Source organism: Moschus berezovskii, chromosome 15 (genome assembly GCF_049115385.1).
Source record: "Moschus berezovskii isolate FMDL1 chromosome 15, NW_MosBer_1.0, whole genome shotgun sequence".
Taxonomy (NCBI): domain Eukaryota; kingdom Metazoa; phylum Chordata; class Mammalia; order Artiodactyla; family Moschidae; genus Moschus; species Moschus berezovskii.
Window position 1 is genome coordinate 23,115,527 of NC_142474.1, and position 18,217 is coordinate 23,133,743.

The window sequence follows — 18,217 nt, forward strand, 5'->3', positions numbered from 1 at the left end:
CTCAGCACACACGTTCTTACAATGTTCCAAGTCATTCTGCTCCAATCACTGTGGCCTCCTTGATGTTCCACAGACAAACTAAAACCCTATCTCAAGATCTTTTCACTTGCTGTTTTGTTTTCTCATTTGCCACTTCATCTAAGAGGCTTCACCTACCACCCTCCAAACCCCTTTTAGCTCTGCCCCTTTATCCTGCTCTGTTTTGTTCCTTTATAGCACTGACTGTGGTTTAACATGCTGTGTACTGTACTTATTCCTTTTTCTGTCTCCCCCACCGCGCGCGCGCGCACACACACACACGTAAAGAAACGCCTCCTCCAGGAGGCCGGAGACTGTGTGTCGTGTTCACTGCTGCATCCCCAGGGCCTGGATTAGTACCTGGCACACAGCAGATACCCAGTAAGTCTTTGCTAATTGACAGAATAAAGGAGTGTCTTTACCTCTGCTCAAGCCATTCCCTCCACCTGGAATGCCTTCCCTCTCCCTCCTGCCATTCCAAATCCCACCTATCACTAAAGGCTCAACCCTAACCCCTTCTTCTCCAGGAAGCCCTCCCTGATAAGTGGGGTCCTGGCAAGTGGCTTATTGCCCCTCACTTACTGTCCTGCCCAATCTTAGGTATAATGTAGGCTTTATGGCAGGTAGAGACTGTGGTGGAGACTAAAGGCAGATGAGAGCCACCAGCTTTATTGGGGTTAAGGGAGGGGTGGGGCCTCCACAGGCTCTGGACGAGGGTGCAGCTGCAGGGGGAGCCACCGGGATTCCATGTCACTTCTTCCACTCCTTCTTCTCATAGTCCCACCGGGAGGCCAGGCCTTGCACGGGGTTGCCCCTCATGTCCAGGATGCGCTGGAGCTGCTGGGCCTTCCACTCATCCGTCAGGGTGATGGGCTTCTTAGGGAACACTGCAGGGAAGGAACCAGGTAGAATATGGGACCTTGCCAAGCCCACCCCCTCCCACTGAGTCAGGGTGTCCAGGCATGGGGTCGAGATGCCCCGCACTGAGGCCCCCTCTCCACTCTCTCCATCCCCCACTAGACTCCCCACTAAAGCTGCACCCGGGTTCTGTCCCCAGCTCCGCCTTAGACTCACTGGGGGAACTGGGCGAGGTCCTTTCCTTTTCTCAGGCCCAGTTTCCTCATCTACTCTGGGACCCAAGGATAGGAGGAACACTGACTTGAAGTCTTTTTGGGTCCAAATCTCAGTTCCACCATTCCCTCGCTGCGTTACCTTGAACAAGTCACTTCATCTCTGAGCCCCAATTTCCTAACCTGTCAAAAACAGATCCTGTCCACTAGGCTTGTGGAGACTGAATTTGTTAGTGTTTATAATGCCATTAGCAGAATACGGGACAGATATTAAGCTCCTGATACATGATAGCTACCATAGCTTCCCTGGTCGCTCAGTTGGTAAAGAATCTGCCTGCAGTGCAGGAGACCTAGGTTCGCTCCCTGGGTCAGGAAGATCCCCTGGGGGAGGAAGTGGCAACCCACGCCAGTATTCTTGCCTGGAGAATCCCACGGACAGAGGAACCTGGCAGGCTGCAGTCCATGGGGTCGCAAGAATCTGACACGAGTTAGCAACTAAACCACCACCACCATAGTTATAATTACTGAGTTTGTTCCAACTTTTTGGGGAGCATCCAGGATGAAATAGTTTCTTATGCTTCCCCTCAGGAAGAAGTTGAGGGCGGCCAGCTTTATTGGGGTTAAGGAAGGGGGAAGCATAAGAAACCATCTTCTATATTGTTTAAGCTCTTGTATGTTGGAGACTCTTTGTTACAGCAGCTGAAACAATATGTTGAAAAGTTCATGGCTAATAACAGCAATCAGTAACAACACCATTCATAACTGTGTGCCTGGCAGTAGCCTACAGCTCTCTCATTAACTCCTCACAAGAACCCTGAGATGGAGGCACTATTATTCCCATTTTACAGATGAGGGAGTTGAAACCCAGAGAGGTAGAGCCCCTAATTTCCAACCCAGGCCAGCCATGCTCCGCCCTTCACCCTACATCACTCTGGAGGACTTTTCAAAAACCCTTCAGATGAGTACCAGCTTAGTTCACTTATCAAAACTTGGCTGATGGTTGTGACCACAGGGCATGGCTGAGGACTGTGGCTGGGTGAGGCACTGCCACTCACCATAGACCCGCTGCCACCAAATCAGCAGACCTGTGACTCCAAAGAAGAAGAAGACACAGCCCGTCACTGTCTTCCACTCGTTGGAGCGACGGTTCATCTCCGCGAAGGTCTCATGGAACTGGAGCCGGTACACTGGAGGCAGATGGCGGGGGGCGGACCTCAGATACATCCAATTCTTGGGCCACCTCTTGGCCTCGGGGACCTCCAGCCACCCCCCCGCTGCAGCAGAAGCTGTCCTTTCAGCAAATCCCTACTGAGCATCTACTGTGTGCAAAGCATGGCTAGGAGCTGATGATGAGGCTCGAGGCTCCCGGGGGCACTTCTGGGGGGCAGCACTTGGTATCACACATCCTTCCTGCTTCCGAGCACCAGACCCCTGCTCTCCCACCCAACTCACCTGCCTCTTTCTGCTCCATTCCCCCCAACACCACTCAGTGAAGCCCAGGACTCTCCATGCTCTCCAGCTCCCAAATCCTTCCCCATGCTGTTCCCACTGCCTGGCAGCCCCTCCCCCTCAGCCTCCAAGCCCAGCTGGAACAACCTTTTTTGAGAAAGCCTACCAGGATTGCATCTTACTCTCTCCTTTGGGTTCTCACAGCCCCAAGAACACACCTTACCCAGTAGCATATCCTCTATTACAGCTTTCTGGGTTTGCATTGGTTCCCCCACTGGACTGGGAGCACCCTAGGGGCAGGAACCCTCCCCGTGATTCACTTCTGTGTCCCCAGCATCACCTAGCATCAGGCTGTGCTCAAATAGTGAATTAAAAAATGAATGAACAAAAGAATGAATTACATCACTCAGGTATGCATTTGAGTATTTGGGGGAGTGGGTTCTGGCTGTCTTGGCCAGGGTTTCTCCCTGCCGGCTGCTCTCTCACAGGCCAGGCCCTTCTTTGCAAAATCACCCCCATCCCCACCCTGAGACCTACGGGCCACCTTCTCGGCGTGGCTCAGCTGGGTCCAGCTGCCCTTCTCCTTCTCCTTGAGGGCCTGCTGCTCAGCGTTGAGTTCCATGCAGAAGGGCTCCTCGGGCATGGGGTAGGAGCGCTGGGCATGGTAGTTAGTGTAGGGGGGCATCTTCTCCTTGCCGTGGGCTGTGGGCACAGGGAGGAGCTGAGATGAGGCTGCCCCTGAGACATCCCAGCACCAACCGTAAGATTAACAAAGAGGGTAGCACTTATTGAGCACTTAAACTGTGTGCCAGGAACCATGCTAAGGCCTTTGGGTGAGTTGACTCATTGGCTTGGGGTGGCTCTGAGACAGTGATATTATTCTCATCTTACAGAGGAAGAAACTTAGTAGCTCAGGGACTTGCTGAAATTCACAGAGCAAGAGGGAGCTGGGCCAGGGCGGCAGTTTAGCCCCTCTGGCTCCAGACCCTGTGCCCTCTGGGAAGATCTGGGGTGGGGAGGGCACATCAGGCAAAGGCAATGGGCGGAGAAAGGCTTGAAGAGATGAACCTGGGATGGCAGTTGGGAAACTGCTCCGCAAACTGGAAAGCACTAGACCTGTGCCCTTAATGAGTGGTCACGGGCATGGCTTTGGAGTCGTGAGACCCCAGCTCCACCCCACCCCAGCTCCGACAATCCCTCTTTACCTCACTGTGTTCCATGTCTTCATCTGGAAAGTGGGGATAGTAAGCAATCCCATCTCACACTGTTGTGGAAGCTTCATGATAATGCCAGGGGCCCAACACACATAAGTTACACTGATAGAGGTTGGTTTCACGTCTCACTTCCATGCCTGGAAGCTCTCCCTGATAGCCTAGCCCTCAAGGGCTCCGTGTGAGTGTCCAGAACAAGGTTGGGCCCTGGAAGAGTCTCAGTAAAGCTTCTTCTGTATACTGTCACCTGGGATGCCCTCCAGGAGGGCATTGATATCACCTTGCCTGGATGGCGTGGGAACTGCTTTGGGAAAAAGAGTCCCGGCTCTGGGACCGTTTGTTCATCTGAGAAAGGGAGATAATGGCACAGTGTCCACTTCACGTGGCTGCTATGAAATCCAAATGTGTTAATCTGTGCAAAACATCGATCCCAGCTCAGGGCACACAGTAAGGGCTCAATAAATGTTATCTGTTATCATTCTCCAGAGGATCAAGAAGGCCCGTCTATCTGGCTCAAGTCTCCCCTTCTTTAGGCCTCTTTCTTCCGACTGGCTTGGACACAAAGATCTGGAAGGTTCTGTCAGCACCCTCTGCCTCTGGACACAAAGGCCTTAGGAACCTGGGGTACAGGCGTCAGGCCCTGAGAATGCTTCAGGGGAAGGGGCTGCTGTCTATTTCTTGAAGGAACGTGGCCCCCCACCAAGGACCAGGATTATGGGAAATGGTTCAGGACAGGCCCAGAGCAGCATGGAAGGGACCGGGGCAGCCTGCAGACAGGACCCCTGCCCCGAGCCTCGGAGTTAGGCAAGGGAGGGCATGTCCACATCTTACCGGTGCTTCCTGGGCTGTGGATCCCTCGAATTCCAAGGCCCCCTTTCCTCAGGGTCAAGCTCCAGGCAGCTCTGAAGGACATCTGGGGCGTGGTTTGGGGTGAGTCCTGCCCTCACATTGCCCTCTGCTCTTCCCCGCAGGACCCAGACAGAGACACAGGGTTTACACAGGTATGGTGACTGGGAAGGGCATGGTCTCCAGGATATCAAGGTCATCTCCAGCCCCTGCCCCCTTCTAAGTTTGTATGATGAGGGGTAGATGGGGCTTCTAGACATTTGGAGCCCCCTTATGGGGCCTCAGTTTGCCATCTGAGAAGTGGGACGAGGCCTAACTCTTAAGTCAGGGCCTGAACAGTTTGGATCTGGGATCCTCTGTTCTAGTTCCAGCCTCAGCTCACAGTGGGTGACTAGCTTAACAAGCTCCCTCAGCTATTTGCTCCCCAGAGGAAACGGGGTGGGAGTCCAGTTCGGGAGGGAGCAGTTCCTGGGATAACTGTCTTGCTACAGGGCCATCTGCCAAGGTCTCCTGCAGATGGCTTGCCCTCCCCCCACCCCCGCCGTAATTGGTTGCCTACGTGCCTGGAAAGCCCGCTCTGCTGGACCTGGTGTGAGAGAGGGACAGGCGAGCCCAACCCCCCCATCCCCAGGGAAAATCAGGATTTGGCAACCTGGGGTGGCGGGGGTTGGGGGGTGAGGGGGCCGTGAGGAGGAGATTCAGAGGGGGACAAAGACAAAACTGGGCCAGAGGTAGGAAGAGGAGGCACACGTCTGGGGAGAAGAAGAGGGTGTCCCACTTCTGGAAACTGAAAGGACCCCTACATCTAGAGAGAGAGAGAAGGGCACCCAATAATGAGAGAGAGGGTAGGGTGTACCATATGTGGAAAGTGGACAGACTCCCCGCATCTGGAAAGGAAGGGCTCCCCATCAGTGATAAGTGGGTGACAGAGCCCCACCTGTGGGGAGAGGGAGGAGTAATCTACATTTGAGGAAAGAGATAGTGCCCCATATATGGACAGAGGAAAATTCCCCTCACCCTTGAGCTGTCAGTAGCCCCCAGCCCCCAGATCCTCCTCCATAGCAGTGACCCCACAGGCCCTGATGGGGTGATGAAAGCCAGAGTCCCAGCTGCATCCCCAACCTGCCCATGTTTGGGCAGCTGGGGCTCTCCCCAGCCACTCACTTACCTTGCGGCTTGGAGGGAGCCAGAACGCGACTCAGGTCTGCAGAGCAAGTAACAGAGAACAGGCTGCAGAGGGATTGGATCGCTGGCGCCAGCCCGGAACCCGCCCCACAGCCTTCCCCAGGGCCGCCCCTGCGTGGGAACGTCCTGCCTGTGAGCGCCCAGCCTGCCTCCCTGAGGGCTCCCACCCACAGCCTGGGGAGAGGGATTGCACAGTGACACTGACACCATGCCTCAATTTCCCTGCCCATCGGGGTCTGGCCTCTGGAGACCACCAGCTGATAGAGCCCTGGGTCCAGGTAGCTGTGTGTCCTGGACTGGCCCAGCCCCCTGAGTCTGATTGTCCCAGGAGCTGGATCTTCTTGCCTTTGCACTTCTGCTCACCGCTGTTTCTTCTACCTGGAACACTCTCGGAGGGCTTTTGAGGACCCAAGTCTTGCAGCTTTCCTGCTGCAGGAAGCTACAAGCATCCAGAATTTGGGGATGGCCTGTGGTATACCACCTGGCACTCATGCCCCCAATCACAATGACAGGTGAAAACGCCTCCCTCTGGGGTTCAACTCTTAGCTGTGTGATCTTTAACAAATGGCTAAACCTCCCTGAGTTTCTTTGTGTAAAGATTAAACACGTCAATAGAAAAGCATCAGGCACATTAATTCTAGGACTGTTTATTAAGACCTGTTATTCGGAGAAGGCAATGGCAAGCCACTCTAGTACTCTTGCCTGGAAAATCCCATGGATGGAGGAGCCTGGTAGGCTGCAGTCCATGGGGTCGCTAAGGGTCGGACACGACTGAGCAACTTCACTTTCACTTTTCACTTTCACACATTGGAGAAGGAAATGGCAACCCACTCCAGTGTTCCTGCCTGGAGAATCCCAGGGATGGGGGAGCCTGGTGGGCTTCCGTCTGTGGGGTTACACAGAGTCGGACACGACTGAAGTGACTTAGCAGCAGCAGCAGCAGCAGAGCTGGCATTATTATCTATCGTCTAAATGCGTGAAGATTTAGAGATAAACAAAACTGAACACAGTCCTTGCCATTATAGGGCTTACAATCTAGTTCCAAGTAGAGAGAGGCCTGGGCAAAGACCCAAAGGCAGAAAAACACAGATGTGTTCATAGAATAGAGAGAGGCCATCTTGGTCAGATTGTAATGGGCAAAGGAGAAAGTTGGAGAGAGACTGGAACACCAAGCAGGGCTTTGGAAGTCATGGTGTGGATCTCAGATTTCCTTTTAAAGACGGGAGGCCAACAAAGGTAAAAAGGGGAGTGATGTGGTTCTTGGAGTAGAACATGAGTTCAGTAAATGTGGCTTGGGATTGTTAGAATACTGATGCTGGACTGATGGGTGAAGGCTATGAGTCCCTTCTGTGGCCTGGGGCCAGAGCTTTCCAGGTGTCCAAGCTATGGTCCAGTGAGGTGTACTGAAGACCCACCCATCCATCAGGGTTCCTAGAGCCCAGTGAGGCCATAGAGACCCACTCTAGCCACTGCCTGGAAGAAGGGGCTTACTGCTTTGGAGGCAGATGAGCCTTGAAGAGAGAGATGCTACAGTGGGCAGGATGCAGGCCCCCTCCGTTCTGGGAGATGAGAAGGCAGTGTGGGAGTCTCCTGGATGTCTAAGAGACCCCAGAGCCCAGGATTGGCCCTACTTACTCCTGGGGACTGCTGCTCCCCCTTCCCCGTGATCAAGGGGATTCCAGAGTTGAGAGAAGCCCAAGAGGACCGCCTCACCTCTTGGATGCTGTCAAGGATGTCCTGAAGAGTGAGCCTACGGACAAAAGAAGAGGCAAGACCCGCCTTCAGGCGGCCTGGGAAGGATACACTTGGAGTCTCATCAGACCTTTCCAGGCTGGTTGCACTGGAGTGAGCAGCTGATGTGTGAGTGGCAGCTCTATTGCTGCCTCAGTGGCGACCAAGCAGCACCATTTCTGAGCCTCAGTTTCCCCACAGCTCACAAACCTCCCAAGAGAAGTGATCTGGAGAACTTGACCCTCTGTTCTCCTCTACCGTCTCCCACTCCTGCCTCTGTGGGAACTCCAGTCTCCAGATGTGGGGCGATGCTGTGACAAAGAACATCTGTTTGAGAAGCTGGCCCCGAGGCTGAGGGTTATGGGATGGTGGCAGGCTCCAGGCGGCTCTAGGTTGACAAAGGGCAGTAGGACCATCTGGGGGGTGATGCCCAGCAGTGTCTCAAGGCCTGGAACCTGGAAATAGTCAGACTCTTCCATAAAACAGATCACTCAGAGGTGTCAGGGCCAGGGAGTAGGAGTCTTCCCTGGGAAACTTGGTGGGCACAAGGCAGGCTCCAGTTAGAGTATTACAGCCCACTCAGGGTAAGGGGTCCTCTATGCAAATGCAGGCTGAGATTTCGGAAACAGCAGGACCGGGAGGTGAGAGGCCCTGCGGCTCCAACCCTCCTGGAGGGAGCCCAAACTATAGAAAGGAACAGCTCTCACTCACTTGATCAGATTCAGGAAGTCCCTGAGATTCTGCCCAGACACAAAGACCTGAGCCACGATCTCAGCATCCCATTGGTACGACCTTCTCCCCTGGCTCAATTCAGACTTCATGCAGGCCCACCTTCATTCTCCCAGCCCGGAGGAGATACCGAGAAAGCACCCGAAGGCGAAAATAAGAAGAGCTGTGCTGGACAAAGCGTCGCGGACTCCTTTTCCCAGCCCCTGGGGAGTTCCTGGAGCCGTTTGAACATGACGGGGAAAGGCGCGGGACGAGGCCAAGAACTGGGCGGGAGATGGCGGGTAGCCGGAGTCTGAGAGTGGGAGTGGATGGGGTTTATCCTTAGGGGCGGGCACTGCGAGTTAGAGGCTGGCCAGGGAAGAACAGGGGCGGAGGCACTAAGTGGGTGGGGCCAGCTGGGCGGAGGGAGGGGGCCAGTGAACAGAGAGGCGTGGTCACGACAAAGAGCCGATCCCTATCCTTCTCTCCAGCTGGAATGCCGGCTGACTCGCCAACTCCCAGCAGACACTGTAATTCAGGAACACTGAGGCCTCCAGGGACCCGGGCGGCACCGGGCAGCAGCTCAGGCTCGGAGATTGTCGATCGAAGACCCGGAGATACACCAGGAAGCAGTCCAGACAGCGCTTCTGCAACTGTGGACAGGCAGGCCGGGTCAGAACCGCGCCGAACCAGGGCTGCTGCTGCTGCTAAGTCACTTCAGTCGTGTCCGACTCTGTGTGACCCCATAGATGGAAGCCCACCAGGCTCCCCTTCCCTGGGATTCTCCAGGCAAGAACACTGGAGTGGGTTGCCATTTCCTTCTCCAATGTGTGAAAGTGAAAAGTGAAGTCGCTCAGTCGTGTCCGACCCTTAGCGACCCCACGGACTGCAGCCTACCAGGCTCCTTCATCCATGGGATTTCTAGGCAACAGTACTGGAGTGGCTTGCCACTGCCTTCTCCGTGAACCAGGGCTACCAAGGGGATAATCGCTAGTGGCGGGTTTCCTGGCCCTAGGAAAGACCCACAAGGCGCAATCGGAAGCAAGTGAACGCCCTTGGCTGGATTTCATTGGGACCGGTGGCCTGGAAGATGGAAACCTCCTTCCGGCAGGTCTGATGTCTCTGCACCACACCTGGGGCATGAACTACACGAAGCCCTGTATGTTCAGCTGGAAGAGCAATTCCTCTCAGAGTTGCAGGAAAGATGTTTGAGGCCGACCCAGAGGGACCATGCGGTTGTCACTCACGGCCCCTTGGCCCCACCCATAAGCGGCCTTTATTCCAGGTCCCGCCACCTGTCTTGTCACTCACACTACTCACCTACGCCCGTCGTCTCCTCCCTCCTTCCCCGTCCTGGAGCTGCCAGTCATCCTTCCCTGGTCCCTCGGGCAGTCTTCGTGCCCGCTCTCCTGGACTCTACCTCGTAGGCTAGCATTCCATTATCTTCAGCCCTGTCCCAGCCGCGTCATTTCTCCCTGGCGGTGCCCGGCTCGCCTAGCTTAGCCCGCCCGCCGACCTCGCCCCTACCCTGAGGCTCGTCCTCAATCGCTCAGCCCGGGCCAGCCCCTTGCCCAGGCAGTCATTTTGGCACTGCCTTCCCAAGACTCGCTAAACCCTCGCCCTGGCTCCTGCCTTGTTCTTTCGGTCATTTGTAGTACCGCCCCCTCCCTAGCCCGGCCCTCACTGCAGTCTCCGCAGCACGCGCCAGTCACGCCCCCACCCTGTCAGTCACTCAAACCCCGCCCCTCAACACCCCGCCTCCTTCCCCTAGATCCGCCCCCGAGGCCCTGCGACGTCTGCCACTCCCCTCCGGTGCGCGCCCGCTCGTGCCTAGCGCTACCTGTTCCACCGGCCCGCCCCGTTGATCCCCGGGGCCCCGCCCCCTCCAGCCTGCTCAGGTCCTTCCCCCAACCAGGTGGTCCCTGAGGTGCAAGCTGGAGACCCCACGTTGCAGGCGATCGCAGAAGCAGGGTAGGCGAAGGCGTTCCCCGATCCGGGCACCGAAGTTCTCACACTCTGACCGCAGGAAGGGCACACGAACTTGCCTTGGGCCAGGAGATGGGGCGCGGGGGTGGGGTTTGGTCAGAACTTGCTGCATGGGAATCCCGGGGCCTAGGGTCCTGAGTCCTCATCACCACCACCTGTGAGCTGGGCAGGTGTATACAAACGACATGCAAAGGACCTCGTGGTTAATATTAGGGACAGTGAAACTGAGCGCTTGGGAGGCCCACTTCTGGGCTTCTAGTCCCAGATCCATCCTCTGCTGGTTTCAGCCTCTCTTCCTGACTGCCTCCATGGCCTTGGTTTCCACATTTCTGTAACGGCAATCACACCCAAGCTCTGCTTGGGGACCAGGAGGGTGAATGTGATGGTCTAAGTGGGGGCTGCTCTGAGAGGCACCCATGGCAGTGACAAATATAAACAGCATACTAAAATGCAGATATTACTTTGCCAACAAAGGTCTGTACAGTCAAAGTTATGGTTTTTTCAGTAGTCATGTATGGATGTGAGAGCTGGACCATAAAGAAAGCCGAGAGCCAAAGAATTGATGCTTTTGAACTGCAGTGTTGGAGAAGACTCTTGAGGGTCCCTTGGACTGCAAGGAGATCAAACCAGTCAATCCTAAAGGAAACCAGTCCTGAATATACTTTGAAAGGACTGATGCTGAAGCTGAAACGCCAATACTTAGGCCACTTGATGCGAAGAACTGACTCACTGGAAAAGATCCTGATGATGGGAAAGATTGAAGGCAGGAAGAGAAGGGGACGACAGAGGACAAGATGGTTGGATGGCATCACCGACTCAATGGACATGAGTTTGAGCAAGCTCTGGGAGTTGGTGATGGACAGGGAAGCCTGACAAATTGCAGTCCATGGGGTCACAAAGAGACACAACTGAGTGACCAAACTGAACTGAAAGCGGGGTTTCTCTGAGAGGCACCCATGGCTGTGACACATGAGCCAAGCTCTGGATGGAGCTATGGGCAGTGTGGACATTGCCTTGAGGTCCAACCCAGTGCTCTGCTCTGACCACTAGAGAACAGTCCAACTTGGCAAAGGGCTGCAGCAGTGGGATCCCGGTGGTGCAGGGCGTCAAATCAACTCCAGGGTAGGCACTGGTCCCTTCCGATCCCAGTGGATCTGGGATCCACACTAATGTGGGCTCCACACTAATGTGGAATGGTCTTCAGCTTCTGTTCCTGATCTTCCAGGGCCAAACAGAAGGTGCACAGGGCAGGGCTTAAGGGCCCCTGGCCATGTCCTGAACTCAAACTCACCAGTCTCATGGTCACGGGAATAAGCCCCCTCATGTGGCCTGGTCTTTGTGGGGACAGCCTCTTGGCATCCTTTAGCCTCCATTACCACTCACTGCCCTTCCAGTAATCTCCTTAACCTGATATTTAAGGGTCCCTCTCCCAAACTCCACAAATAGAGCCTCCTCCTCAACTTCTCCTCCTCTCCCTTCACACTCCAGGCATGCTGGCCTTCAGTTCTTGGAACGCACTCCACTCTTGCCCACGGCAGGCCCTTTGTAACTGCGCCTCCCTCTGCCGAAATGCTCCTCTCAAGAACAAGACTCATTTATTCCCACTTGCATATTTCCACGCGAGAAGGCCTTACTGGAGCAACACACCTCACTCCTCACCCACAGACTTAGACTATGGTTTACAAACCAGCATCTCAATTATTGTGGCTGTAACAGTATCTCAAATTCTACATGCTCTCTTTACAATGTGACCTGGACCCTCTTGTCATCAAATGGTGGCGTCTGTGTCCCCATTCCCGATAGCTGAATGCACCTTTTTGACAGCCTTAAACATAGGACATGGTAAAAGTGATGCTGTGTGACTTCCGAAGCTAGATCATAAGATGCCATGGACTCTCTCAGGATACTCTGTCTTAAAACCTAGCCACCATGCCGTGAGGAAGCCAAATTAACCCATGGGGAGAGAACACATGGAGAAGTCATATGTCAGTGGTCTGACTGCAGCTCAGCTGAGGTGCCAGCCTACAGCCTTCTAGCCATGTACATCTTCAGACAATCCCAGTCCCTAGTCACCAAGTCCCCTTCAGCCATTGCGTCTTCCCAGCTAAGGTCCCAGACATTATGGGACACCTCTGCTGTGACCTTTCTGAATTCCTGACCCATAGAATCCATTAACATCAGACATCTGTTTTACACACTGTTTTCAGGTGGCTTGTCATGCAACAGTAGTAACTGGAAATGTAACCAAATGTTATTTGGAATCAATATTTGCTATTCAGTCACTAAGTCGTGTCTGACTCTTTGCGACCCCATAGACTGTAGCGCAACAGGTTCCTCTGTCCATGGGATTTCCCAGGCAAGAATACTGGAGTAGATTGCCATTCCCTTCTCCAGGGGATCTTCCAGACCCAAGGATCGAACCCTGGTCTCCTGCATTGCAGGCAGATTCCTTACTGTGTGAGCGACCACGGTTTCTTGAATCTGTAAATTTAAGTTTTTCACCAAATTTGAGAAATTATTATTTAAAATTATTATTTTGCAGCTTTAAGGGTACAGAAATGACATACATATTAAATCTTTTGATATTTTCCCACATGTCCGTAAGTCTGTTCAGTTTTTAAAATATTCTCTCCTCTTTAGATTGGACCACTTCTGTTGATCTAGCTTCAGGTTTTCTGAGCCTTTCCTTTGTCACTTCTCTTTACTATTGAGACTATCCCGTGCATTTTTAAGATCTGAGATATTGTATTTCTTACGTTCTAAAATTGTCATTTGGTCATTTGACCCTTTTTAGTATAAAAAAGGGTTTTTTTAGTATAATTCAATGATTCTTTGAAAATCATTTTGTTAAGATTGCCATACAGAAAGTTACAGATATTTAATGTATATGATTTGATGAGTTTGAAGGTAAGTATGCACCCCTGAAACCTTCACCACAATAATCAAGGCCATAAATTTATCCATCACCTCCAAAAGTTTCCTCCTGCCCTCCCCCCAAAAAATATTGATTTCCTTATTGTGGTAAGAGCGATTAACATAAGACCTACCCTTTCAGCAAGTCTTTAAGTATACAAAACAATATTAACTGCAGGTCCTGTGGTGTACTCCAGAACTTGTTTGTCTTGTGCTATGGAGGCTTTGTACATTTTGACCAACACTGTCTTTTTTTTTTTTTTAATGTTTTTTTATTTCTCTGCTGAGAACGTCTGTTTTCCCATTCATTCTAAAGTATCCATTTCTCCCTCACAGTGTATGTTATAATAGCTGCTTTGAAGTCTCTGTCTGACAATCCCAATATCTGGGTCTTTTCATGGTTGGAATCTACTGATTGTCTTTTGCTTTGAGAATTGGTTAGATATGCCTTACTTTGTATTGTATCCTGGACATTTTCAATATTATCTTATGAGACTCTAGATACTGGTAAAAACCTCTGGAATTTTTCTTTTTTTTTAGTAGCAGGCAAAATTGGATAGGTTCAGACTGCATGTTCTTTGTCACCTTCTACTGGCAGTGATTCTAGTATCAGTTTTACTTTCAAAGCTTTCCTATGTGGTTTGGTTCTGCCTGATGGAAAGGTTAGCCTGGGACTTGGGCAGTGGTTTCAGTTCAGTTCAGTTCAGTTCAGTTCAGTTGCTCAGTCGTGTCCGACTCTGCGACCCCATGAATCACAGCACGCCAGGCCTCCCTGTCCATCACCAACTCCTGGAGTTCACACAAACTCATGCCCATCGAGTGTTTACATGGTGTCAATACTCAAAAGATTTTCTCACCCTTTTTAGAGTGTCCTCCAGATCGGCTCAGCTTGGGGTTGAGCCCAGGACTTGTGCTGGTTCAACACAGAATTGGAGGATTGCCTTTATGCATTCTCTGGCCACCAGGATTATATGTACATTCTCTGGCTCCACAGGCCTGTTTTTCTGGTCCTCTGGTCAGAAACATGAAGTTCTCTCAGAATTCTAACCACCAGCACTGTCATACAATTTCTCACCACTGGGCTTACCCTCAGAGCAAAACATCAAAAAACCAAAAGACGAAAAAATGAAGATTTGCCCCACACTATTTACACTCAGGGGTTCTCTTCCAAGTTCTTTTCTCCAGGGGGTGGGTTTTCTCAGACTTTTCTCACAGAAGCATTGGAACTGTACAGCAGACTGGGGCTGACCTGCAGCAGTGCTAGTTGACAGCAATGATTAAATAAAAATAATATCAAGGAGTTTCATTACACTCTCCAGCTTCTGGAGGTCCATTTTTCCTCTTCTCTGACCAGAAAGCTGGGCTTCTCTGTGGGAGTGTGTGCTGCCTATACCAGGTATGCGGTTTCCTGATTTAAAGTATCCTGGGTCTAAGCAAGAAGATACAGGAAAAACATTTACCAGGAAACTCACCTGGTAGTGAGTTTTCACTCACCTGCTTTGTGGGTTATTCTTTGAATTTTGACTTTTCACTCCAATCTGCTCTCTTTTATTTACTTAACCGTGTTCTTTCTTAAGTAGTTGCTTTTTAAAATATTTGTCCAGAGTTTTGAGTTGCAACCAGTGGGAGAGATGGCCTGTAGGAGGCTTATTTTAGCTTAGCCTTCATTCTGCCTCTTTATTTTAAGGTTTTTCTTTTCCTTCCTTTTGAGTTAATTTTAGACTTACAGAAGTTGCAAAAATAGTACAGAGTTCCCGAACGTCCTTCTCCCAGTTTTCCCTTTTGTCAACGTCTTCCAGAATGATAGAAACCTTATCGAAACTAAGAAATTAGCCTCGGTTCATTACTCTTAACTAAAGTTATAACAACAGAAGTCATTTAGGTTTCATCCATTTGCCTATCAATGGCCTTTTTCTGTCCTGGAATTCAGTGCAGGAAGGACCCCAATCGGGTGTCCTGTCTCCTTAGCCCCCTCTGATCTGTGACGGTTCCTCCATCCTTCCGTCTCTTTTATGGTCTTGACACGTTTGAAGAGTACTAGCCAGCTCTTTTGTAGAATGTCCATCAGTGCGGGCTTGTCTGAGGTTTTCTCGTGATCATATTGAGGTTATGCATTTTTGGGGGAAACACCAGAGAACTGATGTTTGCTTTCCTCTGTGCACTGCCCTCCCCCAGGACATCGTGAGGTTGATATGTTTAACTGGTGATGTCACCTTGATCACCCGTCTAGGGTTGTATCTGTTGGATTGAAATGAAAATTAATATTTTACTCTTTGTAATTGTTAAATACATTAAGGGAGATACTTTGAAACTGTGAAAATATCCCATTTCTGCTTAAAGTTTGACCCATTAAATGTAGTGTCCTTCAGGGGATCATTAGGGCTTCCCTGGTGGCTCAGATGGTAAAGAATCTGCTTACCTTTACAGTCAGTACTTTAAGAAATTATAGTCATGATGATGGTGGTGATGAACTGGATCCCAGAAGAGTATTTGCCAGTCATGTACCTGGAAACCGTTTTTCCTCTTGGAATCTCAGCTTTCTTCTTCATAAGTGAGATGATTATGAATCTGACCTCACTAGATTGTGGAGGTGTTGAAATGAGATCCTGGCAGCAAAACACCCAGCTGAGGTATCTTGGGATGGGGCTGATGTCCGAGGACTGGGTTATGGGAGAGAGTGCTGTGAGTGCTCCTTGGGAGATGATGATATGGAGCAAGGAGGTGCTCTGCAGGCACGGGGCGGGAATGATCTTAAGAGAATTGCCTGTGATCAATAAGCAGTTGAGGGTACTTGTTTCTGGAGGTCAGGTGGACAGCCTGAGGAGAGTTCCCAAACTGGACCAATTTTGGGAGGAGGCGACTTCAGATGAAGGAGGCTTGGAAGATATATTGGAAGGAACTTATGCAAAGTCCAGAGGCTGGACCACAGAAGAGAGGCCAAGGTGGGTGAGCACTTAATGGAGATGCCCTGATGCCCTAGTGGGCTTTGGTGACCAAAGCAACTCTCAGTACTCCCTTCCAGAGCTAGGTAGTGGGCTGCCAGGGGATGGCATGAGCTTGGGTACCCCCTTCTCAATGCCAAGATATCCGTAGGATTGTCCCCAAAACCCCACCCAGCAGGGTGAATGGAGATAGAGCTGAGTGTGCATACATCTATTCATCCATGCTGTCACTTATCCAACGAGTATTTACCGAGCACACTGTTTGCCAGGCTTTGTGCTGGACGGTGGTCACACAGCAGAGAACAAAACAGCCCACGGAACACCCGTCCTAGAGAAAGGAGACACAATTAACAAGGGAACAAACGCACAAGATTGCTTTGGTTTTATATTGTTTGGCAACAAATACTCCAAAACTTTGTGACTGAAAAACAATAGCCATTTTCTTACCTTTCACAGATTCTATGGATCAGGAATTAAGGCAGGACTTGGCTGGGCAACTGGGCAATTCTTCTGCTCCCTGTGGCGTCATCGGTGGTCACTCAGTGGGACTCAGCTGACCGACAGATTAGTCCAGAGGATCCAGGACAGCTTCACACAGACCTGAATGACTGGATGGCTGAGCCCAGCTAGAAGTGTCTTCAGGAGTACCTGCGCACAGCTTTGCCAGCTGGACAGTCTCACGGCAGGCTTACCTGGCGGCTGCTCCCTCCAGAGCGAACGCTCCAGGAGAACCAGACAGAAGCTGGCCTTTCATGATATAGCCGCTGAAGTCATGTAGCATTACTTCCTGTAAAATGTTGGTTGAATCAGTCGCAGAATCCCATCTAGAATCACAGGGAGGGAACAGAGACCCACCTTTCGATAGAAGGAATAACAGTGGCCGTTTAAAAAAAAATGCCACAAGGATAAGTTGTTCTCAGTGCAACAAGTCCAGGGAGGTTCAGCAGCTTTCCCCAAGGACAGTTCCGGATGAATTGTCCGGAATGAATGGTGCTAAGAAGGAAACAAAAAGCAGAGTGAAAGGCAGAGAGTGAACGGAGATGGTGGGACACCAGGACCTCCTGTATAGCAGAGCGAACTATATTCAATATCCTGTGATAAATCATAATGGAAAAGAACATTTAAAGATGAATGTGCATATGTGTGTGACTGAGTCACTTTGCTGTACAACCGATACTGGCACAACTTTGTGAATCGACTATACTTCCACTAAAAAAAAAAAAAAGGAGATGGTGGAAATTCCCTGGCAGTCTGATGATCAGGATGCTGTACTTTCACTGCCAAGGGCCTGGCGGGTTCAATCTCTGGTCAGGGAACAAGGATCCTGTAAGTGGAGTGGCCAAAGAGCAGAAAGAAAGGAAGGAGGTGGTATGGTCAGGGAAGAGACGTCCTCTGAGGGGACGTTTGGGCTGAGACCTGAGTAACAAGAAGGCTTATCTGCGGGGCACAGAATTGCAGGCAGCAGGCGCAGCACATGCAAAGGCCTCCTAGATGGGGAAGAGTAACTGGAAGTTTACCAAAGTGACGGGAGGACCGTGAGGCGAGTGCGGGGCAGTAGCATGGACGCAGACAGGAGCCAGGCCTTACCGTGCCTTACGAGCAGTCCAGGGTGAGGATCTTATTTTTTGTGGTCTGCCTACATTTTAGAATGATGTCTCTGACTGCCACGTGGAGAATGGGGTTGGAGTCGGGGGGACAATGCTAGAAGCAGGGAGATCATTGAGGAGGTTACTGCAATGTCCAGGTGAGAGACGATGGAAACCAGGGGGACGGGCAGAAACGCACGGATTGGGGATACATTCAGGGGTTAGAATTGGCAGTACTTGGACATGGAGTAAATGTGTATGTGTGTGTGTATCTGTGGAACAGTTTTGAAGGAGTATCCTTGTTTCTATTTTGTCCAGAATTCTAAAACCAGGCCAGAGGACAATTTTAAAGATAAACGAGTTTTGCTAATCCTCAAAATGGGAAGGAAATATGTTCTCCTCGCCCATGCCCAAAATTACTTCCTAAATTGTGATCTTAGTCTGAGAGACCAAGATTGGGGATTATAGGCAAGTCACTTAAGCTCTCTGGGTTTTCCTTTTCTTATCTCTTACAGTGAGTGTGTTGGGTTAAGTGATAAGTAAGGGAACTCCAGGTTTGGACTCCTCTATTT

The 18,217-nt window shown here is 51.2% G+C and overlaps 1 protein-coding gene across 7 annotated transcripts; it reads right to left on the bottom strand.

Moving 5' to 3' along the window:
- Nucleotides 1–665: 665 nt before the first annotated feature.
- COX4I2 (cytochrome c oxidase subunit 4I2) lies at nucleotides 666–9,839 on the bottom strand. Of its 7 annotated transcripts, XM_055435037.2 has the most exons (8): nucleotides 9,539–9,838; nucleotides 8,222–8,871; nucleotides 7,493–7,529; nucleotides 5,763–5,798; nucleotides 4,580–4,661; nucleotides 3,075–3,239; nucleotides 2,144–2,275; nucleotides 666–905 (listed from the first exon to the last, which is right to left on the bottom strand). In XM_055435037.2, the coding sequence occupies exons 5-8, from the start codon at nucleotides 4,659–4,661 to the stop codon at nucleotides 769–771; spliced, it is 516 nt and encodes a 171-aa protein (XP_055291012.1). In that variant the 5' UTR covers nucleotides 5,763–5,798; nucleotides 7,493–7,529; nucleotides 8,222–8,871; nucleotides 9,539–9,838; the 3' UTR covers nucleotides 666–768. The 7 variants fall into 7 exon arrangements, with proteins under 7 accessions (XP_055291012.1, XP_055291058.1, XP_055291050.1 ...); XM_055435083.2 differs by lacking the exon at nucleotides 7,493–7,529 and having other exon boundaries at nucleotides 4,580–4,703; nucleotides 8,342–8,871; nucleotides 9,539–9,839; XM_055435075.2 differs by lacking the exon at nucleotides 7,493–7,529 and having other exon boundaries at nucleotides 4,580–4,703; nucleotides 9,539–9,839.
- Nucleotides 9,840–18,217: the final 8,378 nt, after the last annotated feature.